The 20,761-nt window shown below is 36.6% G+C and overlaps 1 protein-coding gene across 1 annotated transcript in view; it reads right to left on the reverse strand.

Moving 5' to 3' along the window:
- Positions 1 to 20,761, reverse strand: part of LOC115604455 (FRAS1-related extracellular matrix protein 2-like) — a 62,149-nt gene that overhangs the window by 39,456 nt on the left and 1,932 nt on the right. The window contains exons 2-5 of the mRNA XM_030477580.1: positions 15,869 to 16,015; positions 13,351 to 13,581; positions 10,086 to 10,211; positions 8,931 to 9,182 (exon numbers count right to left, since the gene is read on the reverse strand). Coding sequence (XP_030333440.1) covers positions 8,931 to 9,182; positions 10,086 to 10,211; positions 13,351 to 13,581; positions 15,869 to 16,015 — 756 coding nt within the window. The remainder of the gene's footprint in view (positions 1 to 8,930; positions 9,183 to 10,085; positions 10,212 to 13,350; positions 13,582 to 15,868; positions 16,016 to 20,761) is intronic.

Consider the following 20,761-nt stretch of genomic DNA (forward strand, 5'->3'; position numbering starts at 1 on the left):
AGTCTCTCTATGCACAGTACCACCACAAAGGCCTGGCATCCACATCTAACCTCTCTGCTACATGAATAATTAAAACTCAAATATGAACAAAGTAGCACAGTAAAGGAGGTAGACTACAGCCCTAGCTGCAAGACTGAGGATGGCAGTAAGATGGCTACAGTGATTCCACATCTCTGGTCACCTACTCTTCTTGTCAGCCCAATGTTTGCTGCAAGGAGAGCTTACAGCATGCTTTGCAGCCTGAAGAACTGAGCTAATTCTGATTTCATTTAATGCCAGGTTGCAGTTCACAATGGTTCTGTAATAACTAGATGAGCTACAGAATAAGCCTGAACATGGACAGTAAAGACATCTGAGTATACAAAGCCATGCTGTAGCTCAACTTGTTCAAGATGAGTGGTTTTAAAGATTAATTTTTCAACATTTAACTTATGTACAAGCTGGTAATGAACAGTCTTAAGTTGTCTTACAGCTGTAACCGGCATTTCAGGAGAAAGGTTGATGTGTGAGGTTGACTATTATAAGTGACCTCTTGGAAGCAATTCATTTACCTTTCTGTTTGGTTGAGAAATATTGTTACCTTTCCAAAATACCAAATTCATATATAAGTGAATTAACATATATGTGAAAATATTCATTAGCAGAAGTAGTATTGTTTTGATCCTAGCACACACCCTCAAAATATAACCTACAGACCACTGGAACTATCACAGGTGTCAGAGGAGCTTTTCCTGTGTTCAGAGTCTGAGGACAGGGCCAAAAGATTTTTCCTGCTACAAGAACATCAAGCTCCAATCACTTGCCCAAACTATTCCATAATCTAGATAACTGCCTCATTTACGAATGTAAATAAACATATAAAGACTAATAGCTGAAGAAACAAACACTTTGGAATTTGGGGACACACCCAAATGTGATAGTTTCGCCTGCAGCAAGCATCTGACTTTCACATACCATTTTCCTACTGGCAAGACCTCACACATAGCACGAAACTAACTCAGAATCTTCTACCTGTTCTAGTTTTAAAAAGACTGAGCTTATTTTTACAGAAGAGGCCCAGGAAACACATCAGTAACAAATTCCCAACAAATTGATGAAACAGAGGGAGGCGGATAAATGGGAAGGCTTGGCAGCAGTATTTAAATATACGACACACAAGGTACCTCGCAAGGAGGCCAAGTGTGAAGGAGCTCACAGTTAGTGATTCATACATCAGTTAACAAATGAGGACTCTTACAAACAGAAACGGTAGGAGAAGCTGAGCATCATTTTAGAAATCAGGCTACATAAAGATATAGCATGTAGCCATTTCTAAATGTGTCTTTCACATTTTAGCTGAGTAATTAGTTCACTACTGGGCCTTGCAGAAAAATCAGTCTGTAGAAAAAGTCTGAGTGTAATAAGCATATTTGCAAAACCAGGTTTTCCGAGAAGAGTATTTTCATTTTTTCTCTTCCAAATCGTGTTCCTCACACCTACGTTCATATCAAGAAGCATGACCACAAAATTGCAATAGTTCATTCTATGAATGTTTTCTTTATAATATCTTGTAACACTATTATGACCTTGATCTCTAAAATTTTAAAGCCCAAAGTCACTTTGGGCTTTGCACTTTTACTATTCAGTCACAATGCTAGTTACGCTGAGTTTACTTAACTGACAGAAAGAATTTCTTACAGGCTTTTCTGCTCACATACAATGAGAACACATTTAGCTCACTGAGGCCTGAGAAGAAAAATATACAAGAGTACTGCCAAGCTCCCTTTAGAGGAGCTAATGCTGAGGATGGGACTCAGCAGAGAAGACAGAACAGAAGTGAAAATAGATCCACAGCCAGATTTATCAGATCACAAAAACAGAGCTCTAAGAAAATATGCTCTGTTTGTATGTTGAAAGTTCTTGAATTCTCTCTTTTGGACTTCTGACTCCCTTCATGTGGGAGGGAAGAGAAAAGAAGTGTTTCCTGACAGACAGTAATGTGAGACAATAACTGAGTTAATCCTTTGAGGATTTAGACATTCAAAAGGAGAATCAATGTCACCAAAAATCAATGCGCTACTGTGGTTACTCTGTTGCTCAGTACCTTTTGGGTGTTCAAAGACAGATGAGCAAAATGGCAAGTCTCAGTATAAGGAGCTTCAGAGGAACAAAGATGATCTGAAGAAACATTAGGAAAATGTAATGCACCAAGATGTCCTACACAACTTGATTATCCAAATCTTAAATACACAAAGCACTCACTTGGTCATTAAATTCACTCCCTACAATCACAAGCAACCAAGAACAAATGATTAATTTAGAATGGTTTGTTAGGCATTCATTACATTTTCAAAGAGTTTACAATAAATATAAGATCTGCAGTACAACGAACAGAACCATAAAAAATACCACACGCTACAGGAATACAGGAGAGAGGAAGATGTTCAGTGTACTCGAGTGACCTGTCATAAAACAATGATCCATTAAGCTCTGCAAAAGAACATCAGTACACATAAGAACACCATTTCATTTAACTCATTCTAGATCTAACGGAAAGGATCCATTTTCTGCAGTTCATGCAATTTTGCACCTACTGCTTACCAACTATTTGATGTATTTTGAATACAAAACTCAAAAGCTGTTTTCCATATTTCAATACTTTTCCAGAAATACTACTGTAATTCACAAAGAAATCTAACAATGCATATGTAAGCTAACCATTTAGGAATCTGCAGTAGTGAAGGCTTAGAGATATGCTGTTCCACCAGCTCAGTAAAAAGAGCCATTTGAAGCAGATGGACCAAGTACTGTCTGGACGTTATGATCTGTCCTCCTTACCTATCAAAGGAGCCTAGATCTATGATGGACTAGATCTATAGGCTGGACTATATACCTAGATATTAAGCAGCTAAGTGAAGATTAATCCAACATCTGTAGTTTTTATATATATATATATATATAATGCGTGAATGTGTACCTGCAGACACACACATATAAACTGTCAGCAACAGATAATGCTAGAAGAGCAAATCATAAATGCACCTAGTTGCCTCTGTAGAATGTCCTACTGTAAGATATGACATTGATTTATTTTTGTGATAGAGAGCAAACAGGGACTGGTGATAATAAGAAACTACAAGCAAAGAAAACTGGGAGTATAACATGTGTCATAAATTGACTGTCTTACACTTTTTCCCTTGATTAGTTGCCAATCTGGCCACCTGCCACAAACTGGAGAAAGGGGAGGGATCACACAGAGATTTTGCCTACTAAGAAGACAAAAGAAGACAAAAGCAGCACAGAAGTGCCAGAGGCATCAGACCCAGAGGCATTGTAAAAAATAGAAATAGGAAAAAGTAGTTGAATATGGATGTATAGAGGGAAAAAGAACAACTAGTTTGTTATTTTTGTCATCTCCAGAGAATGGTGAGGGATACTTGGCCCAATCATGACTCAAGGCATGCTCTGCCTATTGTGTTCAAGTTGTAACTAAAATTGGACAGACAGACTAGCAGATATTAACTACCAAGATCAAACAATGACAATTCAGTTTAAGGTTATGGCATACCTATTTTCAAAAAGAAAAAGATGCATTTGATTGCCTGCCTTAGAGTCCATGGAAATAAGGAGATTCCAGATAGCCTTGTGAGATAAGGATGTCCCTCTGACAAACTATGTTACTAACAGAATATTTAATTATTGTCAGATCAAAATTTGGCTCAGTATACATGCTGAAAGTTAGCCGACACTGTATGCCTACTGGGAGATAATGCAAAGTACAAATTTATAATGTAGCATCGCAGCGCTGACTTTCTGCCTCTTTTCAGGTGATTGATAATAAATGTCTGTATGGACTTTACTACTCCAAGCAAGCTGAACAAGTGCTAGTGGCTAGCGGTTTCCACAACATGGTCTAAGGATTTCAAAAGTTTAATTAACTGTAGGGAGAGTGACAGCAAGTGTTTTTAAGAAATCTCCAGAAGACTCAAGAATTAACCTGTTCTGTTTGACCTCTAATATTGGGTTTCTGCATTAACCATGATCATACCATCATCCGGTTTCCTCAGCTGTAAAATATTCCCAAACAGTGTTAACCTCTATCATGTCGATGATACGAGTGATCGATTCTGTCGAGTAGGTATAAAGAAAACGGTAAGCAAACATCTGACATAAACCCGAATCCTTTGCTTTTGCAGCCTTGATGTAGAAATGCCAGGAAGAAGTCTCAACGCTTCTTGCCCATTTAACATGAATTAAGTGGAACAAATGTATTTAATGTACTTCCTGCTGTGAACAGCATGAGGCTTCAACAATTCCACTAAAACAAGATGACTGTTTGTCAGCCTGGCTGTAAGGCTGTGTGCTCTCATGGCAACACTAAATACAGTAGCATGGAATTAAAATCACATGTGAAGACAGGCACTGACAAAAAACTGGAAACAAACAAAATAATTGTAAGCATTTTCTTCTTAGCTGCAAACTTCCAGGTCTGCATGCCTCACACCTCTTCTTTAAAATTTGCCCACAACACAAAACAGAGTAAGTAAAATAAAGTCCAAATCAGGACCCCAAAACATTTGACTATGAGAGGGTAGAGCTTTGACTGCAAACCTTGTTGCAAGGACTGAAGTATTTGTATTAGGATTGTTGCAGACAACACAGCAATATTGTTACTGTTGGAACCAAATTACAGGCTCCTAGTTCCCAGATGAATACTAAGTTTAATCTTATTTTTTTTCTCTGTGTATGTGAAATGATCTCAGAGTCACAGCTTCAGTTGGAAAAACAGAGTGTGCTTTCAGGCTGATCTTGTTTAGTTGCTAAGTGCCTGGGGATTAAGGCATTTCCATGGAAGACTGGGGGCTGAGTGTTTTCAGGGTCTAAGACTAAACTTCAGCACCTCTCTCTAAAAGTGGAATCAAAAGTGCACAGTAACCTTATCTTTCTTTCCCTAGATGCACAATATTGATCTTTCATGTAAAGGGCCTCCTCCAAATGAACTTTATGCTGAACTCTCCATGCAGGATACGTATGTCCTGAGCCAATCAACTGACCTTGAATTCTTCAGGGATTTTGGTTTGTCCCACAAATCCTTGAGATTCTGACTAGATTTAGTAACACAAATTCACATTTGTATGGAAAATGGTTGAGGCTTTTTGTTTGGTTCTGGATTTCATCTTGAACACTGAACATTCAACATACCTATTGAAACACTCTTCAGCATTCATTTCTTTAGATTTCAAGAAGATTTTTTTTTAGTTTTTTCTTTAGAAATCATAATTACTTTATGAAGCAGGAATAGCTATGTATCTCTTTGTTATTTAATGGTGTTTCCTAGTAGGAGCTGTTTTAACATAGAATCAGAAAAAATTTCTTCCTTCAGGCCCAGTAGTGCTTACAACTTTGGGTTGAATGGCAAATTAAATTTCTAAGGGTAAGGTTCATATCTACTGCCAGAAACCAATGTATTCAGATACAGCAGGTACCCAGGGTGATTGACCTCAGCACTTTAGATACTCCTTCTAGGATGGGATGGTTTCTGGGAGTACATCTCTCTTTTCATTAACCACAGAAGGCTCCTTGCATATTCTGCTTGAATGAGATGCCTAAATGTACAGATGACTGCGAGTCAGTGAGATTTGTGTCACCCCAAAAGTGAAATGATTTGCATAGGCCTTTCCCCTGAATGCTTTTCTTCCAGTGGTTCATAGTTTGTAACTATCACCTCTGACTCAAACAGATCCATATTTTTATTTTTACTATTTAAACTGTAGTGACATGTATAACTTTGAATTTCATGCAAAACTTAATTTGCTGTGTATTTCATTACCTTAATCCATTTCTTCTTTTCTATTTGTCTCCAACTTCAGGACCTATCAGGAAAAGTCTCTTCCAAATTAAAAGATGTCTCAACAGCAGCAACGATTTTAAAAACACCTTTCACAACATATAAATATACCTGTGCATATTCTACATACTGTGATTTTTTTTTTTTCAGATTTTCCTTTGGCAGCACACCACAACTGTATAATCCCCAATTAAAGTATTCAGTTGCCAGGAATTTCTTTAACATACTCTGGTTCACTAGAAAGGTGAGCACACCTTTTTTACTTTTTTGTTTATTGTCATGGTTGTATGGCAACTCGGCTATTTTAGTTAGACCCTAAGGGCCTTCTCTAGAAATAGAAGAAGAAGAAAAGGCTTTGATGATAGGTACTGAAGGTGAATGTTTCCTAATTAACTTGCATTGAATGCCAGAGGAGATAAGGTAAAGTTGCTGGTGCTGACTTGACTTCCACAGGAAAGATCTCATTAGTATTATTAAACTTTGACCTTTGCTGTTTGTATCTTTTGACCTTAAGAAGTCAATGCATAACATTAATCCAATCACAGTATTTGGAGAAATCACAATGTATGACATGCTATGACATTCATCCAAAGAAACATTGTTAAGTAGAAGATGAATTTAAACAAACAATGAGAAAAACATATCAGTAGATGTGAAGAGACTAAAGTGGAAAACAGAATTTAGTACGCTAACATTACTATAGCTAACAGACTATTAAATATATGCTAAAACTTTTAGCCACCTCTATCTTGGGCATTTTCTGAATTATATTTTATTGTTAAAAGATACAGAAAATGCTTTTTATTTCATGTAGCATACTGTTTTAATTTATGAAAATTCACTGCAAACAATAATAACTAAGGCCACTTAAAATCCTCTGCTTATTTATGTAGAATGTCAATCGTGACTGCCAGGGTGTTAAATTGCTCCCATGTTACATAAACATGCCTGTATACACACGATCTAAATTTCATTATCATGAAATAAGCATATATACATATACTTATATGTATGTGAATACATAGACAAATACGTAAGGCATAACTTACAATTTATCTACTCTGTAGTCTGTAGTTCTTTTTATAGAAGAGGTAGCACAACAGATCTCAGATGAAACAAACTACATACAGACTTTTCTGTTACCATGCATTATGTTTTTGTGCAAACTAAAAGCATGTAGTAGAAAACTTTACTAGCAAGTGAATTGTCAGTAAGTTTTTGAATGTTTTTTGTGGGAGTACTTTCACTGATACAGAACGCAAAAAAGGTGTTCTGTCACACTATTTCAAAGACGGCATATTCGATATTTGGGTGCAAAAAGACAAGTGAGTGAGTGTAAAAAACTATTCAAACCTATCTTTCAACATCCAAAATATTGTTTGCTCTTACCAACAAATGTAGATGCTTCAGTTACTATCTGATGAAAATTTTCTACCCTAATGTCTCAAACACTTCCCTAGTTTTTTAAATAAATCCCATAATATTATTATTTATGTTAAATAGTTCCTGTTTAAAAGTTTGTAGCATTGAGGCAAGTTGTGCTCATAAATGCAGGAAATACTAGACTTAAAACTGGATGGTGGTATACACATGAAATTACTTCTCATGTTTTCTAATGGCAGTGTTAAAATAAAGATTTCTTGTTAACTTCCCTGATATCCTGTAGGAGTTTCATAAATTGTGAAGTTCTATAGTATGTTGTGATTGATTAACCTTCACAATTTCTTATTCAATGTCATTATACAGCTACTCTCCCAATATTCTATGTTTTGCTATCTACAGACTGTAAAGTTCATGAATTCATCAAAATTATTCAAAAAATAAAATTGTTGTAAAAAACCTATACAAATAAACCTGTATTTGCTATCACAGCAAAGTCAGATAAACATATTTCTATTTCAGCTTGTATTTGATACATGATCTATTACTTTGCAAGAAGTGTTATTTCAACACTTACTGTTATATGTTTATATTAATGTTATATGATTACCCAAATGCTCTATAGAGAAAACAGTCACCTCTGTCACAAGATTACACATGAGACACTTCAGGCAGACTGAGTATTTAGGTTGCAATTAGGTGGGTGTCAACTTCCTGCTTTTAAGAGCCACCTTTTATATCCTTAACTAGGGAGAAATCACTGTGCTGATAATAATCAACTATCTTGGCATCAGACTTCCAAAGAGTACTGTGCTATGTAATTCCTCAAATCAGTCTTTAGGAAACATGACAGTGTCACAATAGATGGCTTACGGCCTCATAGAAAGGACTAAAATAGCTTATCAGTACTCCTTTCACAGAATTTACAGTTGAGCTATCAGACCCCTAACTCCATGCATAAAGGAGGGCAATTGTACCAGGAAACCTTTTTGCTACCACTCCGAGAAACAGACTTGCCACACCAATGCTAAGGACACTGAAGGAGAGGCTTGAGGCCACAATAATATTTACACGTATTTTCAAAAGCAATTGGTGATACAGTGTGCTGATTCTACTCTTCCTTAGTCATGGGCCTCTCTCTATTCACCAGCAGAAATGTCCGTTTCAATGCAATATATATCAACACTATTGATCACTTGAACAAAGGGCATCCTGTCAGCACTTCCTAAGGTGATTTCTAAAGCAACATCTTTTGGTTACTTGCTTTATTAAAAGGACAAAGGAAGCATACACGGACACTTCTAGACAGAAGGAATATAGCTTGCCTGCTAGCAGCTGCTAGGTGGCTTCTGGTCCATCAGGACCTGTAATATGGCCCTTACGAGCATAATGTAATGGGCCTGAAGGCTTTGTGGACATGCAACCTCACAATCACACATACAAAGGTGCCTATGTGGATTTTGGATTACACCTGTTAACTGTGGTAAAACAGAAAGGTGCATCTCCTCACTCTCAATCACCGCTTGTGATTTTCTCAAACCATAAAATGCCAATGCTAAATAGTTTAAAAATCCACAGAGCTTTTTAGTTGTATTTTCAAATCTCAAGATGGAAGCAGCATGTACTTTAACCACCAGGAAGAAGTGCAATTTCTATGTGCTGATGTGAGTGTGATGCTATTTGTCCTGAACTGGGAATATCACTTTATTACATGATGTCTTACCATCATCCTTGTCAGGTACAATGGTAATTCGAGTGCTTGGGAATTCTGCACCAATTCTTCCGCCCATCGGCATGCTCAGCAAAACATCAAAGGTCTCAGCCTCTTCATACAAGGAATCATCTATGATGACAATCCGACACATCTTTTCTCGTTCATCTTTGTCAAAATGTAGAATGCTGTTGTGATCCTCAGGCCTGGATATGTAGTCAGAGTAAGAAAGTACAGAAGTTGGGGCAGTGCCAGATGCTGTTCCTGTGGCATAAAAGGAAAACAGTCACTATATATACCATGGTTATTATGATACCCTCACAGAGGGTGAATTTTATTTTCATTATCTTTTAATAGAAAGATGGGCTGAAAACTCTGAACAGGCTATATTTCTGAGGCCTCTGGACAAACTACTTCTGTATCTGATGCAATGCAAGCACATGGCTCCTCAAATTCATTTGCAGTTTTTAAGTCAGAAGAAATATTGTTGTCTATCACAAGAGACAAGACTGACAAAGGAGATCCTGTGAGAATTACCAGTTAATTCCCTTGGTATATTTTAATCATTGAAGATATCAGCCTACCAGAAATGAACAGATAGAATTTGATGAAAAAAAAAATATTTTGATTCCAGATCACCTCATCAAAAATGTTGCTTCATCTCACCAGATGAAAAATTATAATAAAAGCATGGGTGTAGAGAATGCATGCCCTGCGTGAATATAATTAATAGCAGACTGAAAGATAGAGGAAGGAGAAGCATGCCAATCAAGCAATATCATTTTACACCAGTTTCTTCAAGATACAAACAAGTAAAGGATATCCTGGGCAATCACTACAGTGCTTTCAGTTCTCACCTCTTTCAGATACATCGGGCTACATATAAAAAATTTGCAAAAACATAAAAAACACAGATCCTCTTCTCCTCTTAATAAATGGCAGAAATTTGGAACCTGATAATTTTCCAGCTATATTCAATAATACTCTAAGACAGATTGAAAATGATGCAAAGATGAATACATTTCCAGTTGCAACTGAAGATATTTAGATGAAAAATGTAATGAACAGTTATAAACAATTCCATTACGCAATAGGTAGAGCAATTATTTTTGCTTTTCTGCCTTTTTTCCATTTTTAACCTTTTTTGCCTATAATAGATTCTGTTACCTTGTTGTGTGTAGCAGATAACCATCAGTTCCTGGCTCACATCTCCACTTCTTCTGACTGGAATAAATAATTCACCAACATCTTCTTCAATAGTATAGGTGGACTGAGGAATAAAGACTGTTGATTCTGCAAAGAACAGACGCATTTGTTTACATAGATTTATGGCCTCATAAGGTCACCTGTAAAACAGCTAGAAGCATTTTAGCATATTCTAAAGGGCAACAAATAACTCATATTTATCAGCAATGTGGACAAATTTTAAGTAAAACGTGGAGGGTGAGAGATGTAGAGTTTCTTAGTCTTTCAGAATTGGAAAAGAAAATCAGATCATTAGGTCTGAATTCAGAAGTACTTACTAAGCAGTCTCTGATATGACTAATTTACTTATCTAGGGTTAATGGTGCAAGACAATGTTTGAAGAATTTGTCCACACGGTCTATATTTTTATTATTTCCATGGTATTTCAGTATTAACTGTTAATAACAGAAGTATCAATACCACAGCTCACATACATGCAGCAGTTCTGCAAGACCATTGTTTAACTTACTGTATCAAGCTCACAGTAAAAGTCATTTGGTATTGACGATGCAAGACTGAGCTCTTGCTATCTTACTCTGACTTGGGCATTTGATTTGAGTTGGCTCCATGTCTACATTCCTGTTTTACTCAAAGATGACATAGCCAATACAGTCAGTGAAGTCTGAAGAGCAATCTCACCCTAAAATTTATCAGACCAAAGCAGATCGGATCTGCTTTTTCAAGGAAAACCCCCACTAACGTGCATTTTAAACTCATTTCTTATGTTATATAAACAGATTATTGGGTTCTACGCTGTTATTCGGATTCATGATCAATTTTGTTCTTGTTCTCTCAAAAACAAAAGGTGGTTATGCATATAATTATAAAGAACCTTTACAGTTTCATTAATATGACTGCAATCCAAACAGGATATAACTCTGTAAAATATTAAATGGCGTCAGCTGACAGCACAAAGCAAATATTTTCATTATTTCAGAATACTTTGGCAAAAAATGTTCTCAAAATTGTCAGGTGGCCTCTTTGAAAACAAGTTCCAGGTTTTATTTCTCTGGTGTCATCAACATAAGAAGGACATGGAGCTGTTGGAGCACCTCATGTGTGAAGACAGGCTGAGAAAGTTGAGGCTGTTCAGCCTGGAAAAGAGAAGGCTGCGTGGAGACCTCATAGCAGCCTTCCAGTATCTGAAGGGGGCCTACAAGGATGCTGGGGAGGGATCCTTCATTAGGAACTGTAGTGATAGGACAAGGGGTAACGGGTTCAAACTTACACAGGGGAAGTTCAGGTTAGATATAAGGAAGAAGCTCTTTACTGTGAGGATGGTGAGGCACTGGAACAGGTTGCCCAAGGAAGTTGTGAATGCTCCATCCCTTGCAGTGTTCAAGGCTAGACTGGACGGAGTCTTGGGTGACATGGTTTAGTGTGTGGTGTCCCTGCCCATGGCAGGGGGGTTGGACCTAGATGATCTTAAGGTCCTTTCCAATGCTAACTATTCTATGATTCTATGATTCTAACTGGAAAATACCACTAGCATGACTTAAGGTCAAAAGCCTGCCTTAAAAATGCTGTAATTCAGGCTTGATAAGATCAAGACACTGTCACTATTCCGGGAAATAAAAAAATGCAATGTGAAAAGTAGCAAATCCCTACCTTGTTTTAAAGTAAACCAAAGGTAACATTAAAACCCCCAAATTTGTTTCTTTCATTTCTCCATTTAGAATTAATTTGAGAAAATTAAAAACTCTATCCTTAAGAAAAATGTAAGAATCTGATGTAGTCTGTTTTACTCCAACTAGGAGAAAAATGACACTATAAAAATTTAACAGACCTTATGAACAGCATAAAAGATCAGGGAAGAATGATCTAGACCATCTCAGCTTGTATAAGAAAACACATCCTTATGCAAGCTATTTTTGGAATAAAACATTAACTAATGTCCCATACACCAAAAGGCTGGTACAGGTTTCCAAACAAACTCACTATTTTGACGCTAAGACTACACCATTCAATCAACGAATTTTAAAATCATTTTCACTGGAAGCAGAATAAAACTTTTGATGGTTTCTATTCAGTTAGCATCTGAACTTTTCATTGCCTGCACTTTAAAAGATTATTAGGAAACCTAGTCCTTCCCCTTAGTGTTCTCTCTCTGTTTTTCCTGTAGATATTCCTTGATTTGCAGTTGTGGATTTGATTTTCTCCTATGCAACTTCACTTTATGAATAATTACTAAAAAAATATTTTAAAGTAAGAAATAGAAAAAAAAATCATTTGCATTAAGATGACTCAGATGATTATCTCGAATTGTGCTATCTCACTGATTATATGAAAGATAGATTTAACACATTTTAAAGTAATTTCTGTATCTCATACATACTGCTTTTCAAGTTAAGCACTTTTTTTTCTGAGTGACTAAATACGGATGCCAGATAACCTCTGGTTTAACTTGCATTTGTAACTAGGAACTAAGAAACCTCTGACAATTTTCCTGCAGTCCTCTTCAAATGTTAATTAGGGAAGGCTATTTAAAACAATCTGTTACAGTTGCTCAATACATGAAAGATTCTTTAAGGACAGTTTGGTGTGACCATGACCCAAGGGGTCAAGTGTCTGGATGCAGTTCAAAAGCAACGCAACCAGAGCACATTCTAGTTTCTTTCTTCTCCTTCCCCCCCCCAATCTTTTTTTTAATCAGTTTTTTTCTTCATTTACATTTAAACATAATTTTATTTTTTTCTTCAGTTTGTGATGTACTTGGTCTAGTGAACTCTTACTATGCTTCCCACCTTAAGACCTAACAGATGCAACTAGTTTGCTCCAAGACCTAAACTTGTTGGGACCAATCGGCCTGTACCATCCTCTCCCACATGAATTATCATGGCAAAGTAAATCAAATAGACACCTGTGCAGATATACTCTGTTTGCAAACACACTGAACCAAAAACCTGTTATACCTAAAATGAAGACAAAACTAGACAAACAACAAACTAGAGATAACATATCATAGGAAAAATGCAGGTATTTCATTAAAACATGCTACCTTAGTCACATATTCATGAATCACTTAAAGTCGTAGAGGATGAACAGCTACCCAATGCCCAAGTCTGTCTTCAGAAATCTTCTAAGGAAAGGTAAGCTTTACTATCCAATGTTACTCATAGCATTTGCTTAGCAGCTTACCTTTCCGTATATGCCCATACTGGCAGTACAGTTCTGGAAAGGTTCTTACCATCTCCTGGGTCAATAATTTCCACCGTGGATACAGCAGGAAATTCCAGAACTGCCATGACAGGCTCAGAAAGAACAATTTGAAAGGATTCAGACTGTTCATGTTCACCATCACTCAAAATCCGTACTCGCCATGTAGCTAAGTTTTGGCCAGGATTAAACTGCACCTGCTTCTGGGCTTTTCCTCTGAAGTCTTTATCTTTCTTGGCAGTACCATCTTTGGTGCTAATACCTGACAAAAAAAATGAATTCAGGTCATTAAAAACATCACTTGTAATTTTTCTCTCATTTTGTCATCTTTAAAAACCAGAAGTTTTAGAAAAATATACTTTCCACAACCTGAGAGTGTTCAAGCCAACTCTGTTACTCTTGACCAATTTTATATCAGTGTCACACATAGAGGTGGAAGCACATCAATTAACATTATGAAATGCAGTTTGGACAGAATAAGTCAAAGCAAAACTAAATACTAGAAAACCTTTATATTCTCAGAGGTCACAGTCAAGTTTCCAGTTCTCTGTAATTCAAGAATAGATTCAACTCAAGAAGGGCATACAGATTTCCCCCCCACCCCCCTTTAACATTCTGGGTTCTCTTTTGTTTCAGAACATCTAAATAACATGCTGCCTGAAACCCTCAAAAATATTTATTTCTCTTAGAAGAAAATAAAAACACACCTGAAAAGTTCAGCCTTCAAGGGTAAAGGTAAGGAAAACATAAAGACATGAAGGAGTAAAACATACAGAATAAGGATGAAAGATGATGTAAAATCTGAACCAATGTGGTCATTCCCACTACAATAATCATTGTTTTAAATTATTATCCACTTATTTCAGTATTTGCATAATGACAGTCATTAAACTCAAGTCAAGCTGAAACTGCAAAGTCATGGGATAAAATCCAGTAGAGTTTATCCTACTGAGACAGCACAGGCCTTATAACCTTGGACCTAGGCTGCCTGAAAATGGCTTTTCATTGGCATTTCCCTCACAGTTTAAGGCTATCTGACAGCCCCTCATGGAAATTAGAGAGTCCTTCAGAACTATCTACAACTCAAGCATTTGGCCTCTGTTTGAACAGGTCTTTCTCAGGTTTTCAGAAAAAACATATAGTTCTCCCTTCTCTGACTGTTTCTTCTAGCTGTATTGTTTAATGTATTAAAATGTATTGCCTTTCCTTACAAACCTTGACTTTCTTGCTTCCTGCTTGAGCCTCCTCTTAAGTCATAGCCAACATTTTACGTAACCTATAACCCTTCAGCCCCTTTGGTGCTGCACATGGACCAGAAAGGCCAGTAAGTACCTTAACCAATATCTTTTATGGTCTTTCCAACGCTGTAATTCCACCTTGCAGGATAAAGGTAGTCAGATGCTATTTATTCAAACTGCTTTTGTTGGATTTTTAGTCAGCTCAATCCAGAAACTGAACTTGAATCCACAAGCAGAAAACTTTGTAAATGCTACTTCAAGAATCAGAAGTCAAATCAGTATCTGTTAATCAGTACCAGTAATTAGCTTAAACTGCATATCCTTAACTTTGTATTTAATTAATCTCTTTTGTTCTTTCACTTTCTTTAAAAGAAATATATTATCAAAGTTAGTTCACTGTCCAAACCAGAGCCTTTTAAGTTAGATTCACTTAGCTAGTACTTATATCCCTTAAACCTCATGCCAAAATAGGTATCCTAACTACAACTCAATACCTGAAACTCAGATTGTTATTCAGAAAGAGACTTTAACAGAAGTCATGATTTATAAGCATGAGCTTGTGCTCTATGCCAGGTAAATACTTACATATCTCTGCAAAACCAGCTTGAAATCGAGTGCCTTTTCTAAGCATTGTAAGCTTACTATAGGTTTGACATGAAACTATCCAAGGATAACGCTCCCTGGTCCAAATGCATCACCAGGAGGAGGATGGGAACAGATCCAGAAGCTAGAGACAGGTGTGAGGTTGCAGACTGTGATAATACAATCTTTTTTCAGCTTTTCACTCCACAGACACTGCAAACAGCTTTCAACACCTCCGGTATCAGCCTTAGTTGGCTGCCAACACTGACTGAAGAAAACAAGCCTAATGCTCCCAGCTGCTAATCAGACCAGCTCACAAAAACCTTCCTCGAAAATGATCTATGTTTATTGTTGTCTTTCCAATTCCTACAACTGTATTTATTTTCTCATTACAGGCAAAAAATAAAATCTGGAAAGAAACTATATTCCGTGAAACAAACACAACAGTGGTATCAATCAAATAAAAAACTGAAGGACTGGGTCTTGGGTTGTTAAGTCAAAAATAAATCACAGAAGACTGAAAAAAAAAGGTGAAAATTTCATATTACTAAAGAAATCATATACCTACCATAATAAAAGATATTTGCTTTAATAAATAAACATATTCCTTTGAATCTAGCTTGCTTATTATGAAACACCAGTAAAAGGATATAGCTGTATTGATACATTTTATCAACTAGCTGGCCAGTGATTTATAGAAGCAATTAATAAGGTTAAAATGGCACTTACTTATAAAAGAGGTTTCTCCCAGGTAACCTCTCCGTTTAAGAACAACATCGAGATATTTGGAGTCTTCATTTACTAGATAATACTCCTTTTCTAAGGAGATCCATGCCCAATTTAGGCGAAAATGTTGATTCTTCAGCTTATTACCTCCTGAAAAACAAAATGATAAAGATATATTTATTAATTTTTCTTTTTTTGTTAAATACTATTTTCTCTTCTGAGGTTAATGGAACCTGGGCAAGCTGTGTATCTTAGCTGGCTATTGCAATCCAAAGGTTTTAAAGATTTAAAACTAAGAAATAACAAGTAAAGAATTCAACCATGATATATTTGGTACATATAGGAATAAATTTTATCTTAAATGCATACAAACAAGCATGCTAATTTTATTTTATTTTATTTTATTTCAAGGGAAAAAGAACAAGAATTTATCAAAATATATTTGGGAAAATTACAAAAATTGTGGATGATCCAAGTTTCTGCAGAACCATATTGGTATTATGCTCTTAAACTATTTTGCAATGATCTGTCTTCACAATATGGTGAATGCCCTGAACTGAGTAAGTTGCTGAGATGTGTACTGAGGGTCAATTTTTAGAGTCAAAACCAAAAAGACCAAAAGATGTCCTCACAGTTCTTTTTACATAATTCTTTTTATGCGGGCACAACTGTAGTAACATGTTCCTGGTGAAGAAAGCAGACTCCAGGGATCCTTTCCAAGGTCTCTACTGTAGCTGTAGCACAACAGCTTCCCTACAGTCTTACTAATAGGAACAGGAATGGTTTCTGTGCACTCAAAACACTGGGAATTGAAAGTACAGGACAACAAGCAGTACATTCAGCTAGGGAAACTGAACCATTAACATGGACCAAGCCAGCATCTCTGTCTAGCAGCTGTTGATGGCATAGTCCTTAATTTGAAGACTATATTTCTTCTTACAATAATTGTAAGAACCTTCACAGTCCTCCTCAAACAAAAACGTTGATATAATTATCAGCAGACGTAGGCTTCCTTTTTGAAGCCAAAGCAATGCAGGAATACGGGAAGCATCCCTCAAAGTTTTGAGGGGATGATATGGAAGTCATTTGACTTCATCTGCAAAACACTAAGCACCACCCTAAAATTTAAGCATATCCCACCCTAAACTCTCATTCCCAGCAGAAATGAAGCTGTTGTGTCTACAATTCATAGGATTTGCACAACTGCAAAACAACAGGAAATGTTTATTGAGATGGCAGGCTTCATGGAGTATTTCTTAGTCTAAAAAAGCAAGCCAGAAATAACAACTGCAAACAGATGGCACTTGAAGGTCCAGTTAAAAATGCTACTTTTTTTCTGTTGGAAAGATAATAGCTGAAAAGAGCTAGCATCCATTCCACTGACTATAAACCAAATAATTGCACAACAGACTGAATATCTCCAATTAGATTAACACATTTCTGATAAAATATAGCATAGCTTTACTTTCTCATGTACAGTTTACCACCATCTGTTCACTAATTTTCCACAGTAAAAAGGCATTTCTTGTCAGTGTAGGGATTCTGGATGCCATAGATAAAAGAGCATGACGAATCAAGTCCCGTATATCATTCTATTGGATATGTTTGTTATTACTTGAGAGAATCCTTTAAATTCCATAGCAAGAATCAAATAACCTGTTCAGCTCATTGAAGGCAGATGCTCACTCAGCAACTGTCTTCTGGGCATGTTTGCTTGTCTGAGAGGCTGTAATCTGATTTCCTTCCCACAAGGTGCTGCTACAGAACAAGGTTTGCTCAGGTAATAACTGAAATGCACAAGGAGTTCCCTTTAGAAATTAACACTTCTGTACACAAGCCAGTGAATAAAGTAATCCCTCTGAACAGCAGAGAAACATATCTAAGTATTTCTGTTCACTCATGGCTTAACTACTGGCAGAAGAACCAAATGGAGGTTTGTTTTCCCCTTCCAGTTTCTTCCATTCTATTCTTTGAAAAATTAGGCAGCCCTTCCATATGCTTCCACTCTTCTTCAGAGATAAGCCTCTATATTTCTTTATTGACCCGTCTATTAGAAAAAACCAACCACCACACTTGTGTAATTTCATATAAGGGCAATGGTATTGTGTAAACAAAAGGAGGGATACTTGAGTATGACGCTGCACTCCTTCCTCTGCTTCTTTCTGCTCTTTTGATTTCTGTTGTTACTGACAAAGGCTACAAAAGCACAGACCAAAAACTAATGAGCACCACAAAACCAGTAAGTATAGTGTCAGCTACACCAGCACACACTTTAGGTTAGACTTATGTTCTGTCTTCCTATTAGTTTCCTGGGACAAACGTAACAGAATATGTCTTGTTCTTTAATCTAATGAGAAAATCCATTTGTGTGTCACCCTTGAACACATTGCCCAATTTAATTCGACAGAAGTGTCTAAAATATAAAAGGAAGGAGAATTTACTGCTAATTAGAGGATAGAGAGCCTGCTAGTATCACTACTAAGAAAAAATACTGCTGCATGAGCTTACTGGAACCGAGACACTGGAAACTCCCTCAGCTTAAGAAAAGCTTCTAGCAGAGTTTGTATCTTTTTAGACAGAAGAGACTCCAGCCAGTGGATGGCAAGCAATAGGAAATCCAGGATCATTTGTTCTACTGTCCAAAGAACTAATGGTTTAAATGTGTTGTGGACACAGGCATACAATCTACAGCTTACTTACACATAGGTCTCTTATGTTTTATCTCTAGTGTCTTAAATAGTTCAACCTTAAATGTAATCTATACTTGCACGTAATTATTGAACATACAAAAATTACTATACAAGAGGAAAAAATCTCAGTTGTTGAAAAGGAACACTTATATAGAGAAATGGTCTGTCAAGAATATTAAGAGTATAGCTTTCAGAAACTATAAAATATCAGAAATAAAATTGCTGATGTCATCTTAATTTAATTCCCTGTTAAATAACATTTCTATAGGCAAATGAATTTTGTATTGCTTTGCCCACTTGGGCACCGTCAAAGATTTAGCTGCTAGGCAAATATTTAAGGCAAATGCGATATCTTGATGACAGTTTTGCTTTTGTTCCTCTCCTAGATAAGTGCTTGTAATACAAATACATCAGAAGTTTGAAGAAGGAAGCCATTATTAGAGTGCTTTTACAACTAAACAAAAGGAAGAGGGGCTGTGTTACGATGAGGTAAATCCAAAATAAGTTTGCTTATATATCAATGCTATACTGATGCATGAAAACCTGTTTCCAGAATTTTGCCAGAGTGCAGTAGTGCTAAATCAGAAGATGCTAGACAGGATGGGGTGCAGTGAGACATTCATGAGAAATAGGATAGTAAGAGCTATGAGACAGTTAAAAACTTGGTAAGGACCTAAAGCTAAGGATCTAAAGTAAGGTGGGTCACAAAGTGACTTCACGACTGACTGAGGCTGCTGAGGACAATACCTTCTGAAAAGGTTTGCCCGAATATAACAAGTCAAAGATGAATGTCCCCTAGAATTGGTCTTTATAGGATTCCTATCAGCAAATTGGTCACCTTTCAGAAAACAGTGATATATTATTTTTGTGTAGGTCATAAACCCAGAAATTCCTAGAAAGACCAAGTCATCTGTAAATCTCAATTTCAGTTACTCAACATGAATGAAAGAGGAGAGGGAAGACGACTTGGTCAGTAAGATGGTTAAAGGGAAAAAATATTAAAATTAATATTCCCATTTAAGCATTTATCTTTCTAACCATGCTGTTCAGATATCTTTAAAAAGATGTAAAACCTCCATGAGAAATAGATTAGATTGTCAGAACTTTCTATTATGATGCAAAGAGCTCAGAGAAGGAAAGAATTAGTTCCACATCTCTCCACAGATCACTGGACTATGTGAATACACTACAAAGTATATTTCTACTATTAAATCATGTCCCTTGAGCATTGGTGACCTGGAGCGCATGCCATAAAGCTGATGAATGTCTGACTGTAGCTTTGGTGTCCCTAGGAGCTACCTCAGAACCCTAATTTATAAACAAAAGCATACAACTATACCACAGTGTTCACGTATTGACCCAGTAGAAGTTGATGCATCTTGATACAGATATTGGCTTCCCTACGCAGTATACATGGCATAATCAGTCAGAGAAGAATTAGCTAAAAACTGCCTAACCTATAAAACCAGAGCCACGCAGTCTCGCTGTGTCCACAAGATATGTCTGTATAAACACAACTGTCTGTAACTTGAAGAGCTTTATGGTGCAACATCTCTCTTCAGTCATTAAGTGGGGTTGTTTAATGGGAAAAAAACCAAACTATAAATTTTTCCAGGGCAAAGAACATATATCAAACACAAGAAAGATAGAGGAAAAAAAAAAGCCAACAAACCCAAATCCCCAACCCCTACCCCTCTCCACCAATGGCAAATAAGGCATTAAGAAAAAACAGTTTCCTTAAAATTTTTAAATTGGTCTTTTCTCCTTTCTCTTCTTATCTTGCTTCCTAAACAGACTACAAAAGGATGTTAATAAGGAGAATCAGAGCAACTATGAAATATTAACAATCTATCTATAGTTCAGGAATCATTGTATGGCATAACTAAAACCATAGCAAGACATCTTAAATACTATTTCCTCTCTCTTCCTCCAGTTCTTTCCAGGTTCTGCTACTACTTGCTGATTTGTTTCCATGTCTGCAAGAGCTGCAGTCTTTCTTTATTGGTTCAGAACATTTGACCCTACTGGGTGCCTCACTCAGGTAGGGTTACTGAAGCCGGCATTACTCTATCCTCCTTGCTATGGATCTCCTCACTGAAGCAGTTACATAAAGCATATGAAAAAGCAAACCCATTCCTGAACTTGAGTACAGCCTGCAGAGAACACGAAGACACCAAGAGAGGAAATAAAAGGGAATTGTCCATTT

The sequence above is a fragment of the Strigops habroptila genome, chromosome 2 (assembly GCF_004027225.2).
Source record: "Strigops habroptila isolate Jane chromosome 2, bStrHab1.2.pri, whole genome shotgun sequence".
NCBI lineage: Eukaryota > Metazoa > Chordata > Aves > Psittaciformes > Psittacidae > Strigops > Strigops habroptila.